The sequence below is a fragment of the Pantherophis guttatus genome, chromosome 1 (assembly GCF_059756535.1).
Source record: "Pantherophis guttatus breed Tessera chromosome 1, ASM5975653v1, whole genome shotgun sequence".
Lineage (NCBI taxonomy): Eukaryota > Metazoa > Chordata > Lepidosauria > Squamata > Colubridae > Pantherophis > Pantherophis guttatus.
Window position 1 is genome coordinate 129,222,979 of NC_142063.1, and position 14,407 is coordinate 129,237,385.

At 38.1% G+C, this 14,407-nt stretch overlaps 1 protein-coding gene across 2 annotated transcripts in view; it reads right to left on the bottom strand.

The window, feature by feature from the left end:
• ESYT3 (extended synaptotagmin 3) overlaps window positions 1–14,407 on the bottom strand; it is a 45,098-nt gene that overhangs the window by 3,768 nt on the left and 26,923 nt on the right. For both annotated transcript variants that reach the window (XM_034423399.3, XM_087881789.1), the window contains exons 12-19: window positions 13,000–13,089; window positions 12,608–12,670; window positions 11,639–11,707; window positions 10,735–10,800; window positions 7,786–7,872; window positions 5,601–5,750; window positions 2,511–2,986; window positions 970–1,068 (exon numbers count right to left, since the gene is read on the bottom strand). In XM_034423399.3, coding sequence (XP_034279290.2) covers window positions 970–1,068; window positions 2,511–2,986; window positions 5,601–5,750; window positions 7,786–7,872; window positions 10,735–10,800; window positions 11,639–11,707; window positions 12,608–12,670; window positions 13,000–13,089 — 1,100 coding nt within the window. The remainder of the gene's footprint in view (window positions 1–969; window positions 1,069–2,510; window positions 2,987–5,600; window positions 5,751–7,785; window positions 7,873–10,734; window positions 10,801–11,638; window positions 11,708–12,607; window positions 12,671–12,999; window positions 13,090–14,407) is intronic.

Below are 14,407 nucleotides of genomic sequence, written 5' to 3' on the forward strand. Positions count from 1 at the left end.
GTTGAGCTGGATTGAAGTGAAATATATAAAAGGTCCAGCAGTTGCAGTTCTCTGAATAATCAGGAGCCCAATTTTGAAGAGTTCTTCAGTCAGCATATGTATGCAATTACATGAGGAAGACCCACTTGGAAGCTTCAACTGGACCAGAATGCACTTATACCCACATACCTCTGCTTTGTGAGCTATGCTGTTTTCTGTTTGCTTATAGGTACAATTCAAGGTACTGCTTGTTACCTATAAAGCCCTATGGGGCATGGGGCATGGTCAAATGAAGGACCATTTGTGTCCATTAATATCTGCCCAGACAATTTGATCTTGCAGGATAGGTGCATTCTAGGATCTTTCAATTAAGCTATGCCTGAAGTGTATCTTCTCTATCACTGCACAGAGAACCTCTAGATTGAGGTTCTCCTGGGATCTTAATGCCCCCACTTGCTGGTGTTTCAAAGGGCCCGGAAGACCTGGCTCTTCGCTCAAGCCTTTGATGGGGATGACTGAAGCTTCCTTTTAACCCAGGTTACTTTCTTTGGTTTTCACCTGCTTTATTTTTCTGCCTTCTTTACTGATTTCATTGTCTCTTGCTGTTTTTCATGTTTTGTTTTTATTGTTTTAAATCATTTGTAAACGGCCTAGAATTTTTGGGGGTTGGGCACCATATAAATTTAAACAACAACATGTTCAGCCAACAATAGTTGCAGACTCTGATCAAATTCTCCAATCTAGAAAATTTGGAAGGGGAAATTGCTATGCATATATTCATTCTATTAAGCAAAGATTAAAGTAAAATAATTGCCATTATACCCAAGATGTGTTAAGGGTAATCCAAATATTAAAAAGAATGGTATTTCTCTCAAAACATAATCAGATGCTAATAATGCTAAACATTACTCAAAACATAATCAGATGCTAATAATGCTAAACATTACTCAAAACATAATCAGATGCTAATAATGCTAAACATTACTGTACCTGCATGAGTTGACCAACACAATGAGAGATTGCCTTAAGGAAGCATACCGAACAGTGATGTGAATCTCTCCCATAGACCTTCCATCAGAAAGTGTCCCACTGCAAGATAATTGGCTTAATTAAAGGAAGTTCGTGACTGATGTAGCTGGCTACTTCCTGCTTGCTTCAAAGCGAAACTTCAAATCTAATCCCATAGAAGAGTTAAACTTTTTTTGTTGTTTGATATTATAAACAGATAAGAGGAAAAAATAAAACCATCAGAAAGAGAAAAGAAAGATGCTTGTGCATTTTATTATACACAAGCTAAACTGCCTTTAAATCATTTTCCAAAATATGCGTTCTGTATTTCAACTAAGATATATCTCTTGGTAGTTGTGGCAGTTCATTTTTCTCTCTGGTGCATTTCCGTATATTCCGAAACCAAACTAATATTAAAAGAAAAACTGTTAAGTCAGAGACATATACATTCTTCTGAGATTAAGAAAAGAAATTGATACCTGGGTATTTCAACAGGCCTTTGAGGAGAAGAAGATTTGAAAGGTATTTGTGCTGTGTTAACATTATATGGGTCATGATTTCTCAGCATAGGAATATATTGCTGGTTGTTTTTAGTTTTGCTCTTTTAATCTTATATATGGTTTGATTGTAAGCCACTTTAATTCAGTTGAAGACTGAAACAGCCTAGTAAAGTAATAAGTAAAATTCGAACCATAGAATATTAAGAGCACTTACACAAAAAAATATAAGATGCACAGTAACTATGACACCAGTCCCCAAGAAACTATTGCATTTCTGTAATCTAATGCACACAACATTGTTGAACTACTACTTGCATCATCCCCAACCATGATGGCCAATGTTAGATAGCAACGACAGAAATTATAGCCCATCTGTTTCAGAGGAACTATTTTTTTAGAGATCTGCATTAATTATTCTGTCTATATTCTCTTATACTGAACCATAATTTTAATTATAAAATAATCTTTATATAGATGTCTTCCTGAAATAACCACTCTGATTCTTGAAGCCCTTCTTCCAAAGCACTATTGCACTTCCCTAAGGTGGGAAATACCTGAAAATTATAATAAAAGACTTATCTCCCAGAGAACACAAGCAAAATATCAGCTCCTGTCATGTACATATAATACAAGGTCCCACTCACTTTATATTGTAACTTCACCCTATGTGGCTCTTTCCGCAGAAAAATCACAATGTATGGCCTCTGTCAACAAAAGGTTGCCCAGTTGTATTCTAGCCAAAACCCAGATCTTAAGAAACGCAAGCCCTTCCTTATGAGACTTTGAGTTGACCTAGTTAGGATCCTCAATTTTTCTATAATGCACACCTACAATTTAAACACAAATATTCTGGCATACGGAGTTCACCCCACCTATTTTCAATACTACATAAACAATTAAGGAAAGAGTGAATTAAGTGCTAGGTAGGTCAGTTTTATGTCAGTTTGGGCTAGGTAGGTCAGTTTTATGTCACCAAATACAATTGTGAAATAAAATACCCAGCTGATGTCCTTTCTGACTTACTTATTGAGGTTCAGATTGCTGCAAGTTATATCCATGATTGAAGAGGCTTCTGTGCCTAAAGATGCAAGGCTGGGCGCAATCTGGAGTCTCTGCAGAGCTGGCAACGTTGGGGGCACTCGAGTGGTCTCTGGAAGTGTCAAGGACGTGGGGTCTAAGCCACCTGTAACTCCTTGCTCATTGATTCCAGCAATTGCCTCTATGACAATGGGCTCTGACAATTTCTCATTTCCATTAGGTTTAGCATTGCTGTCCACTTTGTCATTTTTGCATTCAGGAACGTTAGATTCTTTGTTCCCTTGGACTGCCTTGGGCACTTCTACTGGTGGTGGTGGTGGAGGAGGAGGAGGAGGACGAGGTGGTGGCAGCTGTGCCTTGTTTTGGTCCTCGTTCTGTTCCGGGGCTGAGGCAGGAACTTGGTTTAAGGCATTAGACCCATTGTTCGTGTTTTCTGAATCAGGGACCTCTATGTCCAGAGCCTAAGGCAGAGAAAGGAAGTTAGCCATGATCATATTGTTTATTAAACAAACCAGACTCTTTAGAACCCCTTCAAAACTGCTAGTGAATTGTTGATGCTTAGTGTGAGAAAATGCAAAAATTATTAAATATATAGCAAGCAATTGTGTTAATTATAAATAACATGTAGTTTCTGACTTGGCCTCATGAATATATTGCATTATGGACCTTATTCATTCATTCATTCATTCATTCATTCATTCATTCATTCATTCATTCATTCATTCATTCAGTATTGCCACCCATCTCAAATGCATGACTCTGGGTGACTAACAATTAAAAACAAAATAAAAACAATAAGCTAATGTATAAACAACATGAAATAGCAATGAGACACCAACTCATAACAAATATCCGCTGTTAATTCAGCCCAAAAACCCCATTCAAGGACCAAGTTTTTCAGCCTAAAATAACTGCACATCCTTGTCTAGAGGCAGAATTTTGTCTACACATTCTTGTCAATTTAGCTAAGAAATGGAAGACCTTTAGCTGCTGTTTCTAGAAAAGGGGAGGTATCACCTCTCCAGTGAACACAATGACTGAAAAATCACAAGATTCCTATGTCCAACATGTGACTATGAAATATACTGTAGCATGTGCTGTGTTTACTGCTTTACATTCTTGTCATTCACCCTCATTGCTACACTTGTACAAAGGCTACATTTGTCTACATAGCACACCATGTTTAATCTTATGTACTATTTACATAGCTTTTTATTATTTACAATGAAGGTATTTTTTGTTATTTTAGTGCAATATCTATGCCTACAGTAAATGATAAGTCTTCAGGCAGATATTTGCTTGCAAAAGGATGTCATACTTATTTCATCAGATATTTTTTACAGAGAATTTTGCCTTGATTCTATATTGATACAAGCAACTCTTCTATTACAGTAGAAACTGGTGTTGCCATAATCCTTCCCATTTATGAATTTTATTAGCAACAGCAGGAATTATTTTATGGAGTGAAAGTGAGATAATTGTAAACTGTTGTATAATTTGTAGCATACAAATAAACCCAGAAACAATTTGGACCCAAGTGTGTATATGTTGTTGGCTTCAAACCAATTTCCATTTAATTGCTCACTTGGGAAATAATGCAAATCATATGTTGGAAATGTATGTATCACATATCCACCTAAGATTATTCCTTTGAAAATCCGTGACACTTTTGTTCCTAAACTCCCTAGCTGTTCTTTCAAAGTCCAAAATCCATCTCCTGGAAAAGAAAAATTTCTATTTTAAAATATAACAATGTGGTGGTGTATATATTCAAGATAAGAAATTCGTTTTTAAAATTAATCATTCACCTTATTTAAAAAACTGCTTTCCACCACAGAGCTTTTGGAAGGTCTGCAGCCAATTATTCTGCTTTATCACTAAGATGCCCCTAATGATAATCTTTTTGGGCTCTGGATGTCAATAGATTTAGGGTGCACTTTTCAGGGTTATGACTTCAAACATGCAGTAACTTAGTCTTTAAAATGTTAGTGGGAGTGAAGATATAGGACTTTTAATTCCTTTAATTTCTACTGCTGCTTCTCCAAACCAGTCCATTTATTTATAGAATTAATATGTATTTATTAGCAATAGAAAGGAATGGCACTCTTCAAAGGAATGCAAACATCAATAAACATTCAAATCTGGCATTTTATAGGAAAATATAGCTCTCTAGGACTAGGTCTTCTTTTTTTAAAAAAAAAAATTGATTTATATGCTGTCCTTCTCCGGAGACTCAGGGCGGCTTACAATGCGTTAAGCAATAGCCTTCATCCTTTTGTATATTTATACAAAGTCAGCTTATTATCCCCACAAACTGGGTCCTCAATTTACCTACCTTAGAAAGGGTGGAAGGCTGAGTCAACCTTGAGTCTGGTGAGATTCGAACTTACAGTAATTGCAGACAGCTGGTGTTAATCACAATGCTATCAGTCTGCTGAGCCACCAGGCCCTGTAATTGCTGTAATTTAGCCCAGTTTTGCTCATGGTAAACCAGTGTCCACAAATGACATTCAGCATATAAACATCCATGCATGTAGGAATTAATGCAGCAATTGCATTCAATCTCCAATTAAGCCAAGGTTCAGTAAAATCTGTTTTTAATTAAAATTACTATAAATTTATTCAGAATTACTGCTTGTGTGTAAAACTAACACCAGTTACTGAAATAACTTCAGATGGAAAGTGTTATATAAGACCCAGGGAAGAACTACCAGCCGCTAAAGTGCCATCCTACTTATGAACAAATACTCCACCTATAGCGTTACATTTATATAAAGAGGCAAGATCAAGAGATACCTTTGAAGCATTAAAACTCATAATCCATTTGGCATGGATAATACAGGCCTATATATGATGTAAGTTTGGTTTCAGTATAGTTCTCCAAGACTCATTATCCTTAGAAGGAATATTTAGTCAAATTATTAGTACATTAAATTTGATGATAAGGCCACCACAATCTCTTACTTCATAGAAAAAAATATTAATTTCATGGACACACAGAAAAGTTTTCCACAAGAGCTGAAATAATTACAATGAGGAAAAAAAAAAAAGAAAACAGAAGAAATCTAAGCTTACTCTCAGGACAATTTTCAGCTTAATAGAACTGTCCACACCAGAATGATCCAGTTGAAAATTTTGTTCAAGTGTCATCTCAGGGTTCTTTAATAAGCGAGCAAGAGAAATCACCAAAGTCCCAAGGGCATTCTCCTTCTCCTTATCTTTGATCTAGAACAAGGAAAACAGAGGCAGTACAAATGAGCAAGACAAGTGACTCTTGGCAGTGATTTAAACCTTCCCTTTTCAGATTACGTATACCGCCATTATGCGAATCAGCAGCACTTTCTGCATTTCGCATGGGAGCATTGAGACAAGATATATTGAAAGGAAATTCACCAATTAATGGGGCCATTTAAACCTCTTTATGGGAAATGACTACATTAACTTTCATAATGGATGAAGAAAAGCTAATGATCACGGTAGGAATGCTCTAATAATAAGGGCAGAATCAATTGGGCTGCTAGAAACCTATCGAAACATTCAAAGCTGACTTAACAGCTCATTTGGTCAATATAAGGCTTGAAGGCACTGGAAGAAAAGCTTTAAAAACAAGACTAATTAATATTCTCCAAATAAGACTGGGGGTGGGCGATAGTGCCACATGGTATTTTAGATGCTGCAAATTGATACTGTAACTTACATTTTCACAAAAATGACTCAAATGCTGTACTTGATAATACATAGAAGTGTGGGTTATTTGTAACATTGATCCATGTTTTCATAGGTGACCCAGATTTACCATAGGTCCTATACAATTGGGGTCCCCAACCCCAGGCTGTGGACCAGGACCGGTCAAAGGCCTGTTAGGAACCGGATTGCACAAGGGCGGGCAAGCAAGCAAAACTTCATCTGCACATGTGTGGGATCTAGGTTGTGAATGAAACCATCTCTCCCCAGGTCTGCGGAAAAATTATTTTCCTCAAAACCTGTCCCCAGTGCCAGAAAGGTTGGGACTGCTGCTGTAGAATATGGTGTGGGTCACTCTGCCTTATTGGCTGGAAGTGTGCTCATTAAAAACATTTCCAAAAGTATCATAAATGCATATCCCCGCCCCCCAAAAAAACACAATAAGAGGAGACCAAATCAACAAATGAATGTCCATATTTTGGAATATCCTGTCAAATCAGTCATAGGGTTATTAAGATATATCTTAATACTTCACTACAAATGATTAATCTGTAAATGTTTTTTTCTACTGAGCACCTATCCCCATAGGTTAAATAAATAGATAACAAATTAAGCAATCAATCCATTGGAAGCAGTACTTTTGAGATTCACTGTTGCGTCCCTTTCTGGATCGGGACACCCTACACACAGTCACTCATGCCCTCGTTATCTCCGCCTGGACTATTGTAATGCTCTCTACTTGGGGCTCCCCTTGAGGAGCACCCGGAGGCTCCAACTGGTGCAGAGTGCGGCTGCGTGGGTGGTTATGGGAGCAACATGGCGCTCCCGTGTGACACCTCTCCTGCGGGAGCTGCACTGGCTCCTGGTGGTCTTCCGGGTGCATTTCAAGGTTTTGGTTACCACCTTTAGAACTCCATGGCTTAGGAGCTGGTTATTTACAGGACTGCCTACTACCACAAACAGCCTCCCACCGGCCGGTACGCTCTCATAGAGAGGGGCTCCTCCGGGTGCCGTCAGCCAAGCAGTGTCGACTGGCGGCCCCCAGGGGGAGGGCCTTCTCTGTGGGGGCACCCACAATCTGTAACGAGCTCCCCCCAGAGATACGGAGGATCCCGGATCTGCGCACTTTCTGCCGTGCTCTTAAGACCCTCCTATTCCAGCAAGCCAGCCTGGCCTAATTTTCTCTTCTTTCTTTTAAATTTTTAAACTGAAATTTTAATTTGTTTTAAATTATTGGGATTTTTAATTGTCTTGGGCTAAATTGTTTAATTTGGTTTTAAATTGTTTCTAACTTTTGTATTTATGTATTTTAATCTGTGCTTGTTCACTGCCCTGAGTCCTTCGGGAGTAGGGCGGTATATAAATTTAATAAAACAAACAAACAAACAAACACTGGCACTTACAGACAAACTGAACAATATCATGAATTTTGGTCAGATTCTGTGGGGGGGAAAAATCCTCCCTCAAGCCCAACAGTCTCCTTCTTTCTTGCTATAACTGCAAGTGATGGACATGAGTGTAGATCTATAAATCTCAGTTCTGCAATGATATTAGGGAGAGAAGAAAACAAACTGACCTCCAAATGAAGAGACTGAGATGGAGCACTATGGACAAAGAAAGTGAAGGCCTGCCTCCATGCAGGATCTTTAGTGAAATTACAAGTCTGAGGAAAAAGAAAGCAGAATTGACAGCTGGACATTAGATCAAAGAGGTTTAGGCTGCAATTCAGTTCACAAAGGCATACATTTAATTAGAAATGGATTAGAATTGCTCTATTCTGCATTCAAATCAACTCAGTTTCCCTGGGTTCAATGGGACCTGGTTCAAAGGGTAGAGAGCTGTTCTCTAGCAGGATGGAACATTTGGTTTCCAAGGTTTACTGAACTACAACTCTATGAATCTCTACCAGTACGGCCTATATGGAGGAATGCTGGGAATTGCAGTTCAACAACATCTGGAAGGCACCATTTGTACTACCCAAAGGAGACATGACTCAAGCTTTATGTATTAATCACCCTGATTGTCAGTTCATTTTCTTTCACCAGAGCTATACAAAGAATTGTTTTCTATTTAGCAGGTCCAGAATAGAATACAGGTAGCATTTGACTTACAACAGTTTGTTTAGTGACCATTTGAAGTTACAATGGCACTAAAAAAAGTAATTTATGACCACTTATGATTGTTGCAGCATCTGCAGGATCATGTGATCAAAATTCTGACTCATATTTTCAATAGTTGAAGTGTCCCAGGGTGACGTGATCCTCTTTTATGACCTTCTGACAAGCAAAGTCAATGGGGAGGCCAGATTTACTTAACAACTGTGTGACTAACTTAACAACTGCAGTGATTCACTTATCAACCGTGGCTAGAAAGATCGTAAAATGGGGCAAAACTCACATAACAAATGTTTTGCTTAGCAACATAAATTTTGGGGTCAATTGTGGTCGTAAGTTAAGAACTACCTGTATTAAATATTCATCTGACAATTGAGTAATCCTTGTGTAATGGACACTCTGAGCAAGGTGACTTACTTTGACCCTGAGGGAACAGGAAGAATTTTGCTCCTTGTGCAGAGGTTTTAAATACACCATTAACAAGGCCACAGTTGACCCTGAGACCAGATGAATTAATCCTGAATTTAAAATGGAGCAATAGGGTGTTTCCTTTCCACCCCTTTAGGAATGATAATTCACTACATCAAAAGCTGTTTCCAAAGAACAGCTCAGGTTTTGAAAGCTGGTTCTAATCTACTCCCAGCATACAATCCAGACAGGACTTTCAGTCACCTTGTTCCTGCATAGGGGCACACATAATGTCTGCTGGGGAAAATCAAGGACCTCAGTAATGAAGGATTCATTAGTGTTTGGATGTACTAGCAGCTCTCAAAATGGAGCTCAGGGAAAGCATTCTCAGTCATCTAGTTGTCTCAAAGGATGCTTTTTTCAATTGGAAACTGGACTGTTTTATCCTTGAGGAAGAAGACAACGATGGTGGTATTTCACTTCTCATCCAAGAAGCTTCATTGGTCCTGGCAGGTTGGTGGGGGCAATGAAGGATTAGTTCTGACAGGATGGGGGAGGGGATTGAAAAGAGGATGTTTCTTTGCAGTCATCTGGTCATTAGTACTCTTCTTCAAGTGGCTTCAAGAGCTCTCAGAGAGAGTTCTAACGACCAGGTGACTGCAAAGAAATATGATCTTTCCAACCCAACACTCCCCCCCCCATCCTGTCAGAACTAATCCTTCCGTCACCCCCCCCATCCTGCCAGAACCAATAAAGCTTCTTGGACAAGAAGCAAAAGGTCTTCTTCCTCAAAGAAAAAAAACAGTCCAGTTGCTGTTTGGAAAAAAGCACCGTTGAGACAAGTGTACCACATCTATTTATAGATGAATATCACACTTGTGGGAAAGGTGATCAAATATTTGCCAAGTGACTATACTGAGATCCAGTAGTATTGATACAGTGCAGTGGCATTATATTCAGATTCTTTAGAGCTCATATATTAGGTATTTGATTCAACAAATACCAAGTTGCTTAACACATTGTAAGCCGCCCTGAGTCTCCGGAGAAGGGCGGCATATAAATCAAATTAAAAAAAAAAAAGTTCCTCCCTCTTTTCTTTATTACTTTTCACATCAGTAAAAATATTTGGGCTTTAAGTAGGATGCTTGAGGCTGTGTGGCTGCATTTGCATCTGCTGAACACTTTTGAAGGGTCTTTTTCAAAAGTTCTCAGCAGATGTAAATGCAGTCAAGCAGCCTCAAGCATTCAATCATCTAGTAATCTGAGTTCAAAGCAGAAACCTCTCAAGATGTCACCTTGCTGCACCATTTGGGAAACATTGAGCTTTTCAAAAAAAAGCATAACAAGTGTATTCTTTTAATCCATGGTATGCTTTACAGGATCTCCTCCAACCTCTTGCAAAATTACTTAAAATAAAGCACGAGGGTTATTTTATTTATTTATAAAGTTTCTTTCTTTCTTTTTCATGATTAAAAAAATAACCCCAACATGGAGATATTGGTTAAGCAATAACCCTATCTTCAGCATATGGGGACCAGATACTACTCAGGGGTGAAATCCAGCAGGTTCTGACAGGTTCTGGAGAACCGGTAGCAGAAATTTTGAGCGGTTTGGAGAACCAGCAAATACCACCTCTGGCTGGCCCCAGAGTGAGGTGGGAATGGGGATTTTGCAGTATCCTTCCCCTGCCACGCCCACCAAGCCACACCATGCCCACCAAGCCATGCACATAGAACCGGTAGTAAAAAAAATTGGATTTTACCACTGATACTCCATGGTGGGCCAAGCATTTGTATGTTTTCTGTTGCTTTGAACTTTAGAAATCTGAATGCCATCTTGCAGTATTCCTCGATTTTGGTCATGCTACTTAGGCTATTGGGGTCGGGTTCCCCAACCTTTCTTTTATCTTAAAAAATGGCTTGGATACTTTTGAAACAATTTTTCAGAATTTAGTTACCTCAAACTCTATTTTACCTTATGAAAAAGAAGTTGATGTCTATTACCTTGCTTTTGTGAGTTTTGTTGCCCACTGTGAGCAGGACAAAGGAAGAAGGTTCTCTTTCTATCTTCTGTCGTATTTACAATTTTGAAATAAAAGACAGTATTAATAGCAAGATAACATTCACAAGATAGAATGAGAGAAAGTATATAACATTTACTTGATAGTTTTAGAAAGATTGGAAGAAGGGTTAGAAGCCTCAACATGAGTCAGAATTTAGTATTTACATGTTATTCAGTATTTATTCTTGGTAACCCCATATATATCTTGGATTTGTTTGCTGCCTTGAGTTATTTATAACAATAATGGAGGCAGGAATACAAATAAATAAATAAAGATTACCTAATCTTTGTTTCAACATTGTTTCTACATGCTGTGCTTCACTTACACATTTATTTCAAATATGTAGTATGAAATGGAAAGGCTGGGCCAATCTCCATTCTATTTATGGTGTAACTGAGGTAACTTGGCTCTTTTGACCATCTAACTCAAGGTCAAACAGGGAGGCGAGCAGATTGACAGCTCTGCCCAATTTAGCTGGGTTGAGAATTAGCCTCCACTTAGCCAACGATGGCAAATAAGTATGTCATCTGTTCAGATGGATGCTTATAACTTGGCCTAGCTAGTTGCTGAGATTAGATTTTTCAGCCAGTGGGTTGGCTGGCTCAGAACTGAAATCTTTGCCTGATGCTGTACCAAATATTATATCCATTGTAACTCACGTAGCCAATCTCTTGTATTTCACTTTGCACAAATCTTGGCATTGATATCTTTGGCACTGAAATCTTTGCACAAATCTTTGGCAGTTTTTGCATTTAGTACCCTTTTCTTTTTTAAAAATCTTTTAATATTTATTAAATCCTTAATGTATTCAGTTCAATACCCATTCAGAAATAAGAGATATTTACCTTGAGATATCTGTCTTTTCTGTATTTCTTTGCTCCGTATTCGCCATTGGAATATTCCAATTGATTTTTCTACATTAGGAAAGGATTTTGAAATGAAAAAGGAGTTTCAGAAAATTAAGTGATATGACAGTGTAGGACTGTTTCCCCCAGAGGTTTTACCTAGGATTTTTGTAGGACTATTTTTTATCTGATCTGTTTTATCTGGGTTGGTTGGCTTTGTATTTTTATGGTCCTGTTCTAGTTTCTGCTGCTTTTAGTTTATTTTCACCGTTTTCAACTTAATATGTTTTCAAAATTAGTAAATCAATTGAAGCCCAAGACAGGGCAATACTAATCGGGAATGAAAGGCGTACTAATGTTGCCAGCTATGAAAATCTTAGAAGACAGCTAGAAAAAAACTAGCATGGATAAACATCTAGTAGGGAAAAAGTTCTTCTACCAATGAAACAAAGCTAAAATTCTGCAAATGGTTGATGCCAATAAGTTGGGAGAGCCAAGACAGCTTGAATAAATTGGGGACAAAATAGGAAACCTGTGACTTTCTTGAAGTTGCTGAAATACAACTAATAGCAGTCCCAGGTAGTTTGGTCAATAACTAGGAATGCAGAGAGTGATAAATCAGCAACATCTGGGGAATCTCTGAAAAACATATAAAGCTTAGAAAAGGAAAAACGTCATCAGTTCACTTCATAATACTTTGCAGCTTTTTTCATCTCCCTTGATCTGCTAATCAGATACCGCTGATTCTTTGCTTTGTCTTTTGAAACCTTGATTTCCCACAACATTGTTATTTGTTACATAGGCATATGTGCCATGCATTATATCCAATTTTGGTTGGGCAAGGCATCAAATTTATGTCAGATATATAGGTGTACATCTTGTACAAATAGCAAGTATACTAAACATGTAAACATGTAAGTTTGTGTCGCCAGAGAATATGTGGAAATGTTATTTATTTGGTTTACTTACAGGAAGGTTTAAAGCACTCTCCAAATACACGATGAGCATTCCGGTGGCAAGACCATTCCTACCCTACAAAAAAACAATTCCACAAAAAATTAAAATACACATGTGGACACTGCAAATATTTCAAGGCCCTCCTCCATCCCCTAATAACTAGAGGGTAATACAAACATTACCCAATGGTGTGATATTACCCCAAACTCCACAGATCTCTGCCCAATCTCCAAACTCCAAATCCTGCCCAATCAATGCAACTGTATTTGCTACAGTGATGTTTTAAATACAGCTCTCAGAAGAAATTACACAAGATGGCAGACACACTGGGCTATTTCTTTGTTCTGAATTCTTTCAGTTGTTTTGCAGTATGTATTTCTTCTCAAGTCCCAGAAAGCACTCACCTCGCTAAGTTTCTCTTGATTGATGACTAGAGAAAACCACTCGAGCTTTAAGTGGACATGCCCGCTTTCTATCTTGCTCAAGGGAAACCACTTCACAAAAAGAAAGAAACCACATCAGTGCCAGAAATACACATAAATTACATCTTTATGTTGATCTGTATTCAAGGAGAAACTGAGGAACTTATTTATCTTGATATTTTATGGGACCTGCTTTCAGATGATACACAATGGTGTAGGGTTTCCTGCCTAAGCAGTGCGTTGGACTAGAAGACCTCCAAGGTCCCTTCCAACTCTGTTATTCTATTCTATTCTACCTTAAAACCTGCTCCTTTTTAACTGTATTGGTTCAGCTGGAAAAGGGAAAACCATGATTGCTGAGGCACAATGAGCCCTAATTTGAAAAACAGATGGCATTTAATTTTACAGTAAATGACAGTACCCAAACAAATTATTTTTATGCTGCAGAAGGAAAGAATAGTCTTCTACCCTTTTTAGAAAGTCTTGTTCAAGTCTGATTCCTAGCAATGTTTTAGACATATCAGTATAATTTTTGGCAACTATATGAAAGGGGCTTGTTCCAACCTCCAATCTACCACACACACAATGTTTTCTCAGTTTTGCAGCTCACCCCAAAACTCTGCAATGCTGTTTAGTTTATCCTAGAAAACCAAGTCAGCTGCCATTAAGAATTGGGAATCTTGAGGGAAATGGGCAAGAAGGGGCTGAAACACATTCCTTAGATCTTGGGAAACAAGATGGAAACAAGATGGAAACAAGGAAGGCTCCTCCTGATACAATGGGATATAAGAGGGAGGAGCAATAAAGCACAATCAGGCCTGTAAGATTCTGTTTCAGATAGTCCTTGACTTATGACCATAACTGAGCCTGGAATTACTGTTGTAAGCTGCACTGGTCATTATGCAGATCATCACATGACTGCCCAATTTTAGGTTCTTTTCTGTGGTGGCGGTTAGTGAATATAGCAGATTGTAAAGCAAATGCTATGGTTGTAAAGTAAGCACCACAGTCGTTAAGCAAACTTAATGTCTGTAATGCGCATTTTTGCTGAAAGCCAGAACTTCAAATGGTTGCCTAGCAACCAGGTATAAATCAAGAACTACCTATATTGTATCCTGTCTTAATAAAGAATAGTTCTAGAATTCCTATGGAGTGTTTTCTGATTTAGTCTACTCTGAAGAGCTGACAGCTGCAACCTATTTAGGCCCTCCATGTTCCACTCAAAAGCAAATTGCTCCTCCCTTTAAATACTCTCAAAATGCTAAATCGATCCACTTATCTCTCAAGAATCAGAATAAGATCAGTAATCATTGTACTACATGTGTACTCATTTATTTGATGGTGCAAAGATTCTTGCACCATCTGATCTGTATATTTGTACACATGCATA